Below are 16,313 nucleotides of genomic sequence, written 5' to 3'. Positions count from 1 at the left end.
ATTCCTGCATCAGCATCAACTTTTATTCTTCTGTTCTCTTGTATCTTTCTTGTGATGACTACTTCAATGTTATCACAGTTTGATACTGGGGTACAGAGGCTACTTTCACCCTGCCCAAACTTGCTTACTTGGGAACCTTGTATCATCCAGTGCCAGTTGTACACAACTACTAGCACTTTTTGATGCTAGGATTCTTGGTTAGCATATACCACATTCTTACAGACAACAAGCAAGAGGCCACCAGCACATTTCTCTTCTCTGGTATCATTCTCGTGATCACCATTCACATGCGTTATCACAGTTTGATACTGGGGTAGGGAAGTGTCATTCTCATCCTTTCCACAGCATCACTTTCTACCACTGCCACATATCCAAGTATCTGATTGTGCTTGTGTATTCTAACAACTAGCACTTCCAGATGCTGGGGTTCAAAGCAGTTTTCACATCCAGTTCCAGTGGTTCCTCTTCTGACAAGATTTCAGTTTTTCTCTCCAGTCCTGGTATCGTCTTGTGCAAGTGTCAAAAGCAACTAGCACTTTATGATGCTAGGATTGGAAGAGAAGCACACCTACAATTCCTGCATCAGCATCAACTTTTATTCTTCTGTTCTCTTGTATCTTTCTTGTGATGACTACTTCAATGTTATCACAGTTTGATACTGGGGTACAGAGGCTACTTTCACCATGCCCAAACATGCGTACTTGGGAACCTTGTATCATCCAGTGCCAGTTGAACACAACTACTAGCACTTTTTGATGCTAGGATTCTTGGTTAGCATATACCACATTCTTACAGACAACAAGCAAGAGGCCACCAGCACATTTCTCTTCTCTGGTATCATTCTCGTGATCACCATTCACATGCGTTATCACAGTTTGATACTGGGGTAGGGAAGTGTCATTCTCATCCTTTCCACAGCATCACTTTCTACCACTGCCACATATCCAAGTATCTGATTGTGCTTGTGTATTCTAACAACTAGCACTTCCAGATGCTGGGGTTCAAAGCAGTTTTCACATCGCAAAACCGCATTGGTCATTGCTCATTTCTGCACTAATTTCCCCTCAGTAAAGTCCTTTTCCGTTTCCTATCTCTCTACCACTTAGACTGTAGTTAGGCTGAACTTAGCAGATATTTCTTCACATATCAACTACATAAATTGTAGAGATTGAGAAAATACAATTTTTTTCTATTTCCGACAGTACTATAGCACTTCCAGATGCTGGGGTTCAAAGCAGTTTTTCATATCCGAGTTCCAGTTGTTCCTCTTCTGACAAGATTTCAGTTTTTCTCTCTAGTCCTGGTATCGTCTTGTGCAAGTGTCAAAAGCAACTAGCACTTTATGATGCTAGGATTGGAAGAGAAGCACACCTACAATTCCTGCAGCAGCATCAACTTTTATTCTTCTGTTCTCTTGTATCTTTCTTGTGATGACTACTTCAATGTTATCACAGTTTGATACTGGGGTACAGAGGCTACTTTCACCCTGCCCAAACTTGCTTACTTGGGAACCTTGTATCATCCAGTGCCAGTTGAACACAACTACTAGCACTTTTTGATGCTAGGATTCTTAGTTACCATTTCCCACATTTTTAAATACAACAAGCACAAGACTTTTCTGGTATCCTTCTTGTGATCGTCATTCACATTTGTCATTTTGGACTATGCTTTCGAAAAAAATTGTGTAGCTGGGGACAATTTGAAATGTATCCCAGTCCGTGATAATGACATTCAGGCTTCAGAAAAACACAACTTCACCATGTCAGTATGATTAGAACTTATCATGAGGAAATGACACTGATATCTTGCCACAGTTGGTCATGTAGATAATGCATCTGAAATCCAGGACACCAGGACAGCACTCACTGGTACATGATAAGGACAGGTTTGGGATTGACACATTCATATGGTGTTGTAAGGGAGTCCATTTTCCATCCTTTTGACAATGTCTTTGACCATACTGTTCAGGGACTTCTACAGCACTTTAAGGAGCAACGGGTTAATCATAGGTCTTAAACATGTTTGTTGGACCAAGTTCCATCATTTTGGACTATGCTTTCGAAAAAAAATTGTGTTGCTGGGGACAATTTGTACCCCAGCAAAGTCAGTGATAATGACATTCAGGCTTTCAGAAAGACACAACTTCGCCATGAAATCATTATTAGAATGTATCATGAAAGAAATGACACTGATATCTTGCCACAGTTGGTCATGCAGATATTGTATCAGATTGTGACATGAGAGATGTGACTTTGTAAAGTATGATAGTATGTATTGCTGACTATGATAGTCTTTAGCTATGCAATTCTGAAATTTTAGCTAACCTAGTTGATATTTCATTTGCCACCTTAGCAAAAAAGAGTTAATTCAAGATTTCCCTCACTTGTTTTCAGATGTTCATTCTGGTGTCCCCAACGTGATATTGCTGGAATATTGCACAAACCTGTGTAATACCATATTCACTCACACACTCATTGCTTTACAGATTTAGTGTGTCATGATGAACATGTAGGTTGAAGATGTGACTGAGAACATCCCTGTCAGATGAATCAAATCAAACTTGTAGCCTTGAAAAAGGAAGTTCAATACATACTGGATATTGACATCACTGACCAAGTCATAGTGATAGTTATAGTTTATCTCGTATTCTTGTGCCAACGCTGGTAGTTACAGATGCTGAAATGCAATGAAACGAGTGAATGCTGTTTTCAGAACTGACTGTTACCCGATACCAAGAATCAGTGACTGCCATCAACAGAATCAGTCAAGCCAAGAACATCACTAAGTGTGACTTAATAAAGGGGTATTGGCAGATTCCACTGAGAGAGTGTGCCAAGTGGGTTACAGCTTCTGTGACTCCAGATGGACTTTATCAATACAAAGTCATGCCATTTGGGCTCAAGAACACTCCAGCCACTTCCAACAACATTACCAGCAATCTAGTGGGAGTTGGCGTCTACATTGATAATACCATCATTCATTCCATGGAATTGGAAGAACACCTGAAGAAGATCTGAGCCTTCTTTGAAAGACTCAATGAAGGCAAGGTGACAGAGAATTTAGCAAAAGTCTGAACTGGCAACTACAAAATTTCCAGTTCTCAAACAAGAAGGAAAGATCTGATGGAATGGCTGGCTAGGACCATCTGTTTGTAAGCAAGTTTGGGTAGGGAGAAAGTATACAAATGCAACCCAGTACCAAACTGTGATAGCACTGAAGTAGTCAGCACATGAAAGATACGAGAGAACAGAGGGAATAAATGTTGATGCTGATCAAGGAATTGTAGGAGTGCTTCTCTTCCAATCCCAGCATCATAAAGTGCTAATGGCTTTTTACACTTGCACAAGACGATACCAGGACCAGAGAGAAAAACTGGAATCTTGACTGATACTTGTCGGAAAAGGAACTACTTGATTTCAGATGTCAAACACTGCTTCAAACCCAAGGTGCGCCAGCTGTTACTGATTCGTGATTCCATTTGAAATTTGGGTTAACATACTAGATAATCTATGAGCTCTGCAGTATCTGCAAATTTCTTTCTTTGAGGGGCTAGAATAAGAAGGAGTAGAATCCTAAGACTGGCCAAAGGAAATGCTCTATAAAACGTAATCATCAGTTTGAAGTCCAGGATCTATGAACCGCACATTGATGAAATAGAAGTCTGTGTCTGGTCCAGTGACAAGCAGTCTGATATTCCCACTCAATCAAATCCTTGCCTTGAAATGAGGCCCATCAACAAAGAAGGTTCAGAGCAACAGTTGATTCTAGTAAGTTGTCAGTTACCTCCTTTGCTCTGCCTTTTGGATTCTACCCCTGGATTATGGTTGGAAATTGGAATCATTCTTGGGACATGCTTCAAGATAACCATTTGTCTGGGGCTGTGCGACATGTCTATCTTGCCGGGATGACCAGTCTGTAAGTGTGTGCTTGGTGTTACACCGACTCCTTATCCATGGGCAAGTGAGCAGACGGCAACAGAAGGATCCTAAGCCTTGTGGACATTACACTTTTGAGCTCTTGCCATCTTTCCATTTCTTCCTGGTGGAAAGACACAAACCTTGCTCCTTGCTCTCAAAACCAGGAGGCTTCCTTGACTTCATCTTATTTGATGAATCTTTTGTGATTTCATAGCAAGTTTTGAAAGTGTATATTCAATAATAAACAACACACTGATCTGAAATTCACAGTACATAACGCTTCCATGCATTTAGAATAAGATGAAGGATAACAGGTAACTAATGGCATCTACAGCCTGGGCAACGTCGCAGGGAATCCACTCCCAACGCATTCACAAAATATACGTCATTCAGTAGTAAACACATATGCACCCAATAAACACTAGACATGACTATCTTTAAAGAAATCACTAGTGTGAAGATCAACCTATTTTTGTGAATCTAAATTGTTGGGGAAATAATTAGTCAGAGAAGAAGAGACATGTTCCCAGGGTTGTACATGTGCAGAGTATGTTTTGGCAAGAGTACACTACAGTAAACTACAAACACAAAAGGACTACCAATCTTCATTTTCAAAGTTCATAATTATGGATTAATTGTCAGTGGATTCATTATGAACGTAGTTTACTGTATCTGTATTTGGATTGGGTTGTAGCTGACAGTGAAGATGAAAAGTGTGTTGAAAATCTTTATATTGTGAGAACTGCCACAGAGATCATGTCTATGATGTCACAGGGCATGTATTCAAAAGTAATTTAAATCATCTCGATACTTCTTCAATCAGCATCTCATATCAGACTGTAACCTTTCTCCAAAATGTACACCAGTGACGACTACTGATGACTGCCTGTTTCACCAGAAAGAACTGGTCTTCAGCAACCCATGCTTGTCGTAAGAGGCAACTAACGGGTTCAGGTGGTCAGGCTTGCTGACTCGGTTGTCATCGTATCCCAATTGTGTAGATCAATGCTTATGATGTTAATCACTGGATTGTCTGGCCCAGATTTGATTATTTACTGACCGTAGCCATATAGTGGGAATATTGGCGAGGTGTTATACAACAAACAGACATGTCACATTATATTTCCCGCAACAATGGAAGAGAACTTACCCTACACTGGCAGGTTGAACATTTATCCTCAGGGTTTGGGAATTCTTGATTGTGTCTGTATGTGGTGTTCCGGTAGCTGCACTGACGACAAGTTGAGCATCCACATGAATCAATCACAGGGTGTTCACACGATACCTTGTCACATGTGTGACGGTCGCAGCTGATCGTTCCAAGCTGTTGAATAAATAATGACAATACAAGATACAATCATACAATATACAATACATGTACACTAAACTGCAACACCAACAACTGAGGCTTGATGAACTTCTCGGACATGGCAACATATAAGTGAGTGAGTGAGTTTAGTTTTATGCCACAATCAGCAATATTCCGGCTATATGGCGGCGGTCTGTAAATAATCGAGTATGGACCAGACAGTCCAGTGATCAACATCATGAGCATCAATCTATGCAACTGGGATACGATGAAATGTGTCAACCAAGTCAGTGAGTCTGACCACCCAGTCCCATTAGTAGCCTCTTATGACAAGCATGCATGGGTCACTGAAGATCAATTCTAACCCGAATGGCAACATATAAAGGAACTGTCATTTTATTAATTCAATAAAAGGACTGGTCTTAGGACTGTCTCATACTCTTCCCTTCATTTTAACATTAGTTCATGGCCTACTCCTAAATATTTTTCATAACATACCCTTCCAAAATCAAATGACCAATCCATCAATAATGTTCAAATTTGAGTTTGTTTAGTTCTATGCCGCTTTTAGCATTATTCCAGCAATATCACAGTGGGAAACCAGAAATCGTCCAAATTTGAAAATGTCGAGGTGCATCATTATTTCATGGCATCCCCAACTCCCCTTATGGATGTGGTAGGGTAGCCTTGTGGTTAAAGCATTCGCTCATCATGCATAAGACCTGTGTTGATTCCCACATGGGTGCGATGTGTGAAGCCCATTTCTGGTGTCCCTGCCGAGATACTGCTGGAATATTGCTAAAAGCGGCATAAAACCATATTTATTCACTCAATCAATCACTCCCCCTATATAGGTGAGATATATTCTGGCAAACCCCAATCTTGCAAACCCCATCTTGCAGCCAATGTATATATTCAGGTGATCAACTAAGTCATGTGACCTATTCTCACCTGACAAACACACGTACTGCATGGATCTGTCTCAGCGGGGAATCGCTGACCATGTGCCAATATTTTTCCATTCAGTTCACAGTTCCGACATTCAGGACAGCATTGACCTTGTGCTGGGTTTTGACATTTGGGAGCCGGACATGACTTCTTGCTGCACTTGAATGTTCCATCCTGAATGACAACAACATTGTGAGGTGTCTGACATGGAGGCATATTAGTCTGCTTCATGCTTACATGTATATCCTCTGTATTTACTGATGTCCTGACAATGGCTGCACATGTGCCTTAGGGGGGTGGTGGGGTAGCCTAGTGGTTAAAGCGTTCGTTCGTCACGCCGAAGACCCGGGTTCGATTCCCCACATGGGTACAATATGTGAAGCCCATTTCTGGTGTCCCCCGCCGTGATATATAGCTGGAATATTGCTAAAAGCGGCGTAAAACTAAACTCACTCACTCACATGTGCCTTAGGACAGGTCGCAGCCTTCACTTTATGTGTGATTCACAAATGACCAAAACAAAACAATCTGTAACTTCACAGCTGGACATAATCTGTGACTACAGAGGTTGCCATAATCTGTGACTACGCATTGGTATAAACAGTGCCTATAATCATCTACGTCTAATCTGATTGCACACAAAATACATTCAAACTCTATGATAATAACTGAGAACAGCTGAATGTAGTATCTGATGTCATTAACATCAAACAATAAATTATTCTACATACATCTGTGACACTACATACATTTAAATGAATAATCTGTGACACTACATACATTTAAACACATAATCTGTGACACTACATACATCTAAACATAATCTGTGACACTACATACATCTAAACACACACTCTGTGACACTACATACACCTGAACACATAATCTGTGACACTACATACATCTGAACACACACTCTGTGACACTACATACATCTGAACACACACTCTGTGACACTACATACACCTGAACACATAATCTGTGACACTACATACATCTGAACACATAATCTGTGACACTACATACATCTGAACACACACTCTGTGACACTACATACATAGGAACACATAATCTGTGACACTACATACATCTAACACACAATCTGTGACACCACATACATAAACAGTGACACTACATACATAGGAACACATAATCTGTGACACCACATATATAAACAGTGACACTATATACATCGGAACACATAATTTGTGACACTACATACATCTGCACACAGACTCTGTGACACTACATACATCTAACACATACACTGTGACACTACATCTGAACGCTGTGACTGATCTATAACAAACAGACTACTTCTGAACATCATAATTGACCTTCCAACATGCCCTCACCCTGCACACACACTCACTGCACGGATCCTTCACGTCGGGGAACGTCTGACCATTGCGGAACTTCCTGTCTTCAAACATGCAGTCTCCACAGACCGGGCAGCAGTCCACAGAGACCGGGTTGGAGCATTTGACGATTAAGGCAGTACTCCAGAAACACCGCATGTTCCCATCCGTTGCGTGCACACACCTGGCAGTCACGGCTCCGTCTTTTCCTTCTCCGCGATAATCCCTGCCCTCAAACCGGCATCCTCGATCGCTTTACACGGACAACAGCCGTCTCTCATTGGATGGGAACATGCAATATTGGCACAGGGTTTCCTTGTGCACTCCACGTTTCCTGACTTGCAGTAGCAGGAGCTGCAGGTATCGGCTGAGTCGGGGAACTCCTGACCGTTGTCGTACACAGCACCCTGGAAGAGGCAGTTGGAGCACTCCTGACAACACTCCCCTTGCATTGGGTTCAAACACGTGACACGAGGGCACTGCTTCGGGGAGCAGATGATGTTGCCATCCACACAGCTGCAGGCCTTACAGCGGTCCGTCGGGTCCAGGAATGTCTGTCTGTTGCTGTACTCCTTGCCATTATATAAACAGTCATCACATTCCTGACAACAGCCTCGTGTAACAGGGTTCCGGCAGACGGTATCAGGACATCTTCTTTTAAAGCATTCCATATTGCCTCGCCGGCACTCACATTCCATACATGGATCTGATATATGTGGCACTCGAAGACCATTCCGCACTTGCTGACCCTCGTGTTCACAGTCAGAGCAACGGGGGCAGCAGTGACCTGGAGTCTTCACTGGGTTCTTACACGGAGCTCGGGGGCACACGCTGCTCACTGCGTGGCACGCTTCGAAATACAGTGGCAATCCTTGCACCGATCCTGGGTGTCTGGGAATGACTGCCCATTGTTAAAGGGCCGGCCGTGGTAGAAACAGTCTGTACACTCTTTACAACAGTCACGTTCGATTGGGTGTTGGCATGTTACCTCCTGGCACATCTTCCGCTGGCACTCCACGTTTCCCTCTACACAGACACATGTCTCACAGCTCCCACCAACACGGGTGAATGTCTGACCACTGCCGATTCTCCGCCCTTGGTACTCACACTCCCTACAAACAGGACAGCAGTTCTCAATAACAGGGTTTCGACATGATACCGGCGGACACTGCTGACGTTGGCAAGACACTTCTCCATTTTGACATCGACATTTTGAACACTCGTCTTGAGGGTCTGGGAACTTCTGCCCATTGCGCCATAACTGATTTTTGAAGAAACAATCTGAAATTGTTAAAACATTCCAACTGTCAGCAGACATTATGGAACAGGAAATTGAAACATAAAGAAGTACTGAGTGATGCCTAGCAGATGAGTAGGTGATTTAATGTTGAGTTAATTCCAGCTATATCAGACTAACCTTTACATATTCAAGTCTGGAACAAGAAAATCAGTGGTTGAAAATTAATAGCTTACCTGGATATGCAGTCAACTGTTTAAAATGTCAACAGTTTAAGACTGATACTTAACAAACGTCTATATTTTCTTGATAAATTCATCACATCTAACCAGTGTATGAAATAAGCCTAAAACTTACCAGCCCGGAAGAGATTTTACCAGTCAGTGCAAGTGGGAATGTTATCGGAATTGTTTTTTTTCACCCGTCCATAGCTAGCTAGCTGTAAATTTAGATCATCCATCAGAAAGATAGCCCTTCCCGGGCTGTCGGATGGGCCTTATTTCATACACTGATCTAACACTATATTCTAATCATGAAATCAGGTGCAAATTTACTTACAGAGAAAATAATAACAGGTCAAACAAGGACAAAAATTAAAATTCTAGAACAATTAAGTCAAATGTCACTTCTAACTCAACTCACTATACATGAACTAACTCTATTATATTTTTTTAGACCATTCCACTGATTTTTCAACTGGATTCTTAAACAAATTAAGGTGTCATCATTGTTGGGGACAATCATGTGATGTTTCCACTTTAATTGTTCAGTTGTTCTGTGAAGATGATGACTCTGTTCAAAAACATTTACAAGCTTGCAAGGAAAAACATTTAATATCATGTAAAACAGAAGTCAAACACCTTTGTTTGATGTATCAAACATACAGTTTATTTGATTTTTCAGTTGTGACGTCAGTTTCAACAGAACAGTGTTTGTATATGTGATGGACTCCACAAATAACTAAAAACATACCAATTTCAGTATATTCTGAAAAAACATGACAGTGTACTGGTCATGAATATTATTTTTAAATCAGTTCAAACGGCTTGCACATTTGGGTGTCTTCATTGGTTGAAATAAGTACTGTATGTGAATTTCAGCTTCAATGGTTTCTGAGGAAATTATCAAAACTATGAATACCTCATAATGTTTCATTTTCTACAATATGGCTGCTTTCTTTGAAGAAACTTGGAGCTACAAAAACAAGAATCTGTTCTTTTTAAGTTGTCAACAATATTAAAAAAAAGGTGGTGCCTTGAACATACTATTTGGTAGTATCAAACATCAAATGTCAGGTGAAATCCAGGGCATTTGGAGACAAAAAAATACAATCAACAAACTCACACACTGAAACCATCTTGTCCCAACATTAACTGGATTGGGACAAGCATGGAGAACTGGTTTCATATACTCTGTCCATAGTACACAGTGTGCAGAATGGGAGTTGAAAGAACAGTGCACATTTTACTTCGGTAGTTTAAAAGCAGCCTCAAAAATAGGCTAATGTGGTAAATCTGTCCTGGGTATTTCTCGTAACAGACTGATACGCTGGGTAAACTTGGGGTTGCGACCTCAGTTGCATATTAAGTATGGTCATACATACCATACATATTATTCTCCATGAATGAATTCCTAAGAAAGCCAGAACACTTTACGAAAACTCAAAGAAACTAAAGTTTATTTTCAAAGATATATTATTCCTCCACTTTACCCAGTAACAGATTGTAAACTGGAGTGTAGTCTCCCCACTTACTGTTGCACAGGCAACAACCCTCCTCCGCTGGATGTCGGCATGACACTCGTGCACACGAGTCACAGCTGACGTGGACACGACACCTTGACGACACAGACACTCTTCACACTTGTTTCGTGGACTGCTTGAACGTCTGTCCATCCTCGTAGGATAGACCCTGGTACGTGCAGCTCTTGGGGCACCTAAAACAGCATTGTCCGCCATGGGCATTGGAGTTTGTCACCGGGGGGGCTTAGGGCAGTCTATCATTGTACACATCACAGACCCACTCTGTCAGAAAACGAAATCATCAATATCATAACTCTCCTTACAATAAATACAATACTCTGGATAATATACTGACTCCAGTGCCATCAAATAATTAAGCATCATTTCAAAAGTATTTAACACAAAATTTCATTATCCATTCTAAAATAATCGACAGAAACATGTCATTGTGATTAGCTAAATGAAAGTTTGCATACTTAAAATACAAACAATTCTTTTTGTAAACAAAGCGTAAAAACAAAACATTTGGACATCTGCAAAATGTCCAATCCTTCCATCATTTTAAGACAAAATCCTATGGATAACAACTTCTTGATTTATTTTTACAACGTTTCTGGGCTAATTCTTGCCCCTTCTTCAGGTGGATAGCCATTCTTTTCCAAATGTAAAATATATTCTCCTTTACTTAAATAAACACAAGTCACCCAACCATCTCGCCTCCTGCGACTCAGTGATGTATTGTAAGCATGTCCAAAGAGGAGCCAGTAAAATAAGTAACCAGTAGACTCACGCTACAATACACACACTCCTCACACAGGTTGCTGGGGTGGATGAAGTGCTGATGGTTGCTTCGAAGAAGATGCGGTCATACAGGCAGAACTCACAGCTGGGACAGCAGTCCCGAGGGCAGAGTGGCAGGGGCTCAGGCACATGGACGATGGACATTTGCCGCCGCTTTCTACTACGACTGTCCTGGAAAGATGAGATCAGTTTTGGTATGGGACACATTAATAGATATTACCATCATTCAACCTTTATCAAACTTGTAATTACAAAATGTTTTGCCAACATTCTGACTTACTAAATCTCCCATCCCATCGATTCCCTCAAAGAATCTTTGAAAACCACAATCATATAGATCAACACTTTGTGAAAACAAAATATTTGGACATTCCCTAAATCTCCCATCCTATATATTCCTTCCAGATGCAAAATTTATTCTCCCTTTCTTAAAATATACACATGCAGTTATATTAGTGACACTGTAATGTCATTATAGACATTGTTGCAGGCATTGTTAGTGGCAGCAATTCAATGAAGCACCTGTAAAATATCCAGTGACCTGCCACCACTTCAACAGCTCTAATGGAATACATGGGACAAACTACTAATATATGTGGTTATTAAGTTAAAATGGGAAAAAGATATGTACAGAAACCATAAAAACTCTGTTCTCAAGGATGTAAGGATTTTTGTGGAAACACAAGCTTTCTTTTCAAATAAGAAGGATGCTATATATCACACGATTAAATACATATGCAACTGTTGTTTACTCACCCTACAGGTGCACACTGAACACTCGTCCCGGGGGTTGGGGAATGTCTGACCCTCCCGATACTCTCGGCCTCCATACTCACAGGACATGCGACAAATCGGGCAACAATGGCCTGTAGGGGTGTACGAGTTGAGGCAGTTGAGCTCTGGACATTCCAGCTTGTTGCACGTCACGCTCCCATCCTGCAACACCACACGATCAACAACATGACGTAACACTGCAAACACTTCCCTCTGAGTGAGTGAGGGACTTTCACATTGCCTTGGCCATTGTTTCACATATCTCAGATGTTTACCTGTTTACCACAGGTGAAATCCATGTGCACAGATATGGTAGTGACAAAGTTTGAAGCAAATCATGACAATTTTTTTGGAGCTGAACCCTTTATCATAGAATTCTGGCAAAAATATCTTTTAATCAATGACAATTTTGCATCATCATCATCATCATCATCATCATCATCATCATCATCATCATCATCATCATCATCATCATCATCATCATCATTATCATCATCATTATCATCATCATCATCATCATTTGTTCACTGTTTTGAACAATACATGTCATCAAGTACTATTCTCCACAAACAAATTTCTAAGAAACGTTTGCTTGACATACAAACACACTTGAGACATGGGAGCACTTGCCTGACCACATAGCAACCAGGTCACATTTAACACTAAGATATGGTAAAAGCTTAGGAGGGAGATCAGAAAGGAGAATTTATGCCTATTGTACTAATTGTGGATGGAGTTTGAGGCACAATTTGGAATTCAAATTCAATTCTTTAGTTACAATCAGCAAACCCCAAGACTCAGACACACAGACATGTGAAACTTACCCTGCATACACAGGTTTGACACTGGTCCCCACCAGGGGGCGTGAACTTCTGGCCGTTACGGAACATGCGACGTAGGTACATACAGTTGTCACACTGTCGGCAGCACTGGTTGCGTACAGACCCAGGATGTGTACACTGCACGGCCGGACAGTCCGACTTGATGCTGCGGCACGCCACCTGCCCATCCTACACAATGACAGCACCACATATATACTAGAGCTTCAGTCGTATCATCCTCAATATGGGAAGATAAAATTTCTGTTACTTTTAGTGTGTGAGTGGAACTTGAAAAGATGTAACAACGATGTTAATGTCACATATTTAGAACATACAGGGGGGGGGGCTCCGCCAATGCAACAAAAAATCGTCAAAGAGGACTTAAGTCATTGGGGACTGAAACACCCCCACCCCCTCTGGGTCCGCCAGAGTGCAGGCCCTGAAAAGGATGTGACATCAATTCACGTAGGCAGAATTTCACTTAATCAAAGTTGCAAGAATGGGATCATCACCTTACTTTGCTCACACAAGAACCCAACTTACTTTGCACAGGCAAGACTCGCAAGGATCTCGAGGTGAGACAAATGTCTGTCCATCTTCATAGAACTTGGAGAAGTATTCACATCTGGAGCAGACAGGACAGCACGCTCCTGGAACAGTCTGTGGGTCCGAACACCGCAACTGGGGGCATGGGACTCGATCACACGTCACCTGGCCTACAACAAGGAGAGAGTCAGGTTTTATACACCATGATTGCAAGTGTAGGAAATAATATACTTATTTTCTGTAGTTTTTCGTGCAAGATTTTTGCAAACTGAAGCAGCAAATTAAAAAAATAATATTTACTTAATTGAATCAAATACTGACTGACTGACTGAGTTTAGTTTTACGCTGCTTTTAGCAATATTCCAGCAATATCACGGCGGGGGACACCAGAAATGGGCTTAACACATTGTGCCCATGTGGGGAATCGAACCCGGGCCTTCGGCGTGACGAGCCAACGCTTTAACCACTAGGCTACCCCACCGCCCCGAATCACATACTGACCTTCACGACACACGCAGTGAGAGCACTTGTCCTTCGTGATCATTTCCCCATAGCGATAGGTCGCCCTTCATATGTGCACTCTTGAAACCATGAAGAATGCCTCAGCCATTACACAGTCATGAGGCACAGACAGATAATAGTTTTCATCAGAAGGAGAATTCCTCAATCACTGTAACTCTGATGCTGTTGTGGGTCACTGTTGGGGTCGCTGTTGGGGTTACTTTTGGTACCAGTACTACACAACTATAAGACCTACTGTATGCACAAATACCTTGGCCATGTCTAGGAGTCAGGTGAGGTGAGGTGAAAATTGGGTTTTAGCGTCGTGCTTAAGAATATTTCGCTCATATGACGACGTGCATGCGTGTGTATGTGTATGTATGGCTGCTTGTACTAGCCCAGACTTAAGCTGGTTTTATAGTGGTAGCCCACTGAGATACCACGCCGCAGTGAAGCATGAATACCCCACTCAGACACATTATACTGACTCCAAGCCGACCAGTCCTTGTTGTAACCATTAATGCCGAACCCCAGGCGAGGACCAACAAGTACCATATTTTAACGTCGATTGGTATGACGCGGTCGGGGATCAAACCCGCGACCTTCCGCTATCCGGGCGGACACCATGGAGGCGGTCGTAGGAGTCAGGACCAGTAACAAAAAATATAACTCCTACTCCTGGATGTCTTGTATTAACAGCAGCATCAACTTGCAGTATCTCATGCACTTATGTTGGGTGTGACAGAAACATTTTACCAGATAACCAGGATCCTATCAGGAGTCACTACCATTACAATGGCCACCTGATGCTGTCATTATTTCATGACAAGGTCACATGATCTACTGACCTGCACAGCGAGGGCAGCACTGGTCCTGTGGTGTCTCAGTCTTCTTGCAGGGCAGCGGGGGACAAAGCCCTCCGAGTTGACACTCTATGTTCCCCTCTTTACATGTACACTGTTGGCATGGCGACCCATTCCTCACAAACGTCTCTCCATCCTGGATTATTCTGCTGTCATACATGCAGTCTGAAAATAGATGCCATCACATAGTCCATAAATAGATGTCATGTATACGGTCTGCTATTGAGGTCATACATGCAGTCTGAAGATAGATGCCATCACATAGTCCATAAATAGATGTCATGTATATGGTCTGCTATAGATGTCATACATGCAGTCTGAAAATAGATGACATCACATAGTCCATAAATAGATGTCATGTATCACGGTCTATTATAGAGGTCATACATGCAGTCTGAAGATAGATGCCATCACATAGTCCATAAATAGATGTCATGTATATGGTCTGCTATAGATGTCATACATGCAGTCTGAAAATAGATGACATCACATAGTCCATAAATAGATGTCATGTATACGGTCTGTTATAGATGTCATACATGAGGTCTGAAAATAGATGACATCAAACAGTCCATAAACAGACGTCATACATACCGTCTACCTTTACACACCGGTTACCAAGTCCGGACCCCTAAAAGAGGTCCTGTGACCTAACACTCATGTGTCCTCAACCAGCCCTCATCCCCCACATGATGTCATGTGACGCCTACTCATGTGTCACATGACTCCTACCTGTACAGGCAGAGCAGCAAGCTCCATCCCTCACTAGACCGTGGGTACACTCCAAGGCACAGGTTTCACGGGTGCGACCGTGATTGATGATGCCGTTGACGACAATGACACACCTGACACAGGATGCCAGCTGGAACCAGGATGCCTCTCCATCATTGTACTGAGAACCTTCATGGGCCTTGCTCTAGAAACAGACCAAGACAGCAAATGAATCTTAATAACCAGTTGTTTCCATGATAGGTCTTTGTCTGTTTGCACATGGACACTACTCATAACATCAATCTCTAGATTTGTCCAAAATATTTATCAGCATGGCATTATATTAAATTAGTTAGTATTAATTAGGAATAATGGCCATTAGCTGAGAAATCCCATTACAAGATCACGATCAAAGAATGAAGCTTTTCATCTGAGTGATCAAAGCGTCCTTGGCCGCGCATTATGCGCTTCTTGACCAATAAAGGTCAATGAAGACCCAGAAATAAGGGTGGAGTTGGAACAATATTATTGACATGCTTCCATTAAAACGTTAATATTTATTCACTGTTAATTATCCAACAAATCTTGTTTTTCACTATGGGACAAGAGAACCACAATGATACATCACGAGGACACACCCTAGATGGACAGCATTCTCGGAGAGGCTGATGAGTGGACGTTGACATGGAAGGTTGTGTAGTGCTTAAGGAGATGGAATTTACACCCACAGCCCGATGGAATTGTCACAGGAGGAACGCACTGGAGCAATACGTGAAAAAGAAAAGA

General features: G+C 41.8%; 1 protein-coding gene across 1 annotated transcript in view; it reads right to left on the bottom strand.

Annotated features, from left to right (window-relative positions):
- The window catches only part of LOC124268473 (kielin/chordin-like protein), a gene marked incomplete at its 5' end in the record, with an annotated part of 49,022 nt that extends 33,290 nt beyond the window's left edge, over positions 1-15,732 (bottom strand). The window contains 12 exons of the mRNA XM_046703453.1: positions 5,068-5,241; positions 6,178-6,348; positions 7,530-7,597; positions 7,771-8,370; positions 8,409-8,813; positions 10,593-10,704; positions 11,324-11,482; positions 12,068-12,247; positions 12,910-13,095; positions 13,450-13,622; positions 14,802-14,981; positions 15,549-15,732. Of these exons, the coding sequence (XP_046559409.1) occupies positions 5,068-5,241; positions 6,178-6,348; positions 7,530-7,597; positions 7,771-8,370; positions 8,409-8,813; positions 10,593-10,704; positions 11,324-11,482; positions 12,068-12,247; positions 12,910-13,095; positions 13,450-13,622; positions 14,802-14,981; positions 15,549-15,732 (2,592 nt within the window). The remainder of the gene's footprint in view (positions 1-5,067; positions 5,242-6,177; positions 6,349-7,529; positions 7,598-7,770; positions 8,371-8,408; positions 8,814-10,592; positions 10,705-11,323; positions 11,483-12,067; positions 12,248-12,909; positions 13,096-13,449; positions 13,623-14,801; positions 14,982-15,548) is intronic.
- Between the last annotated feature and the right edge of the window lie 581 nt (positions 15,733-16,313).

The sequence above is a fragment of the Haliotis rubra genome, unplaced genomic scaffold (genome assembly GCF_003918875.1).
Source record: "Haliotis rubra isolate DU_JTF1 unplaced genomic scaffold, ASM391887v1 Scf1382, whole genome shotgun sequence".
NCBI classification, from domain to species: Eukaryota; Metazoa; Mollusca; class Gastropoda; order Lepetellida; family Haliotidae; genus Haliotis; species Haliotis rubra.
Note: the sequence above shows the minus strand (reverse complement) of the source record. Positions and strands in the feature narration are given on the sequence as shown.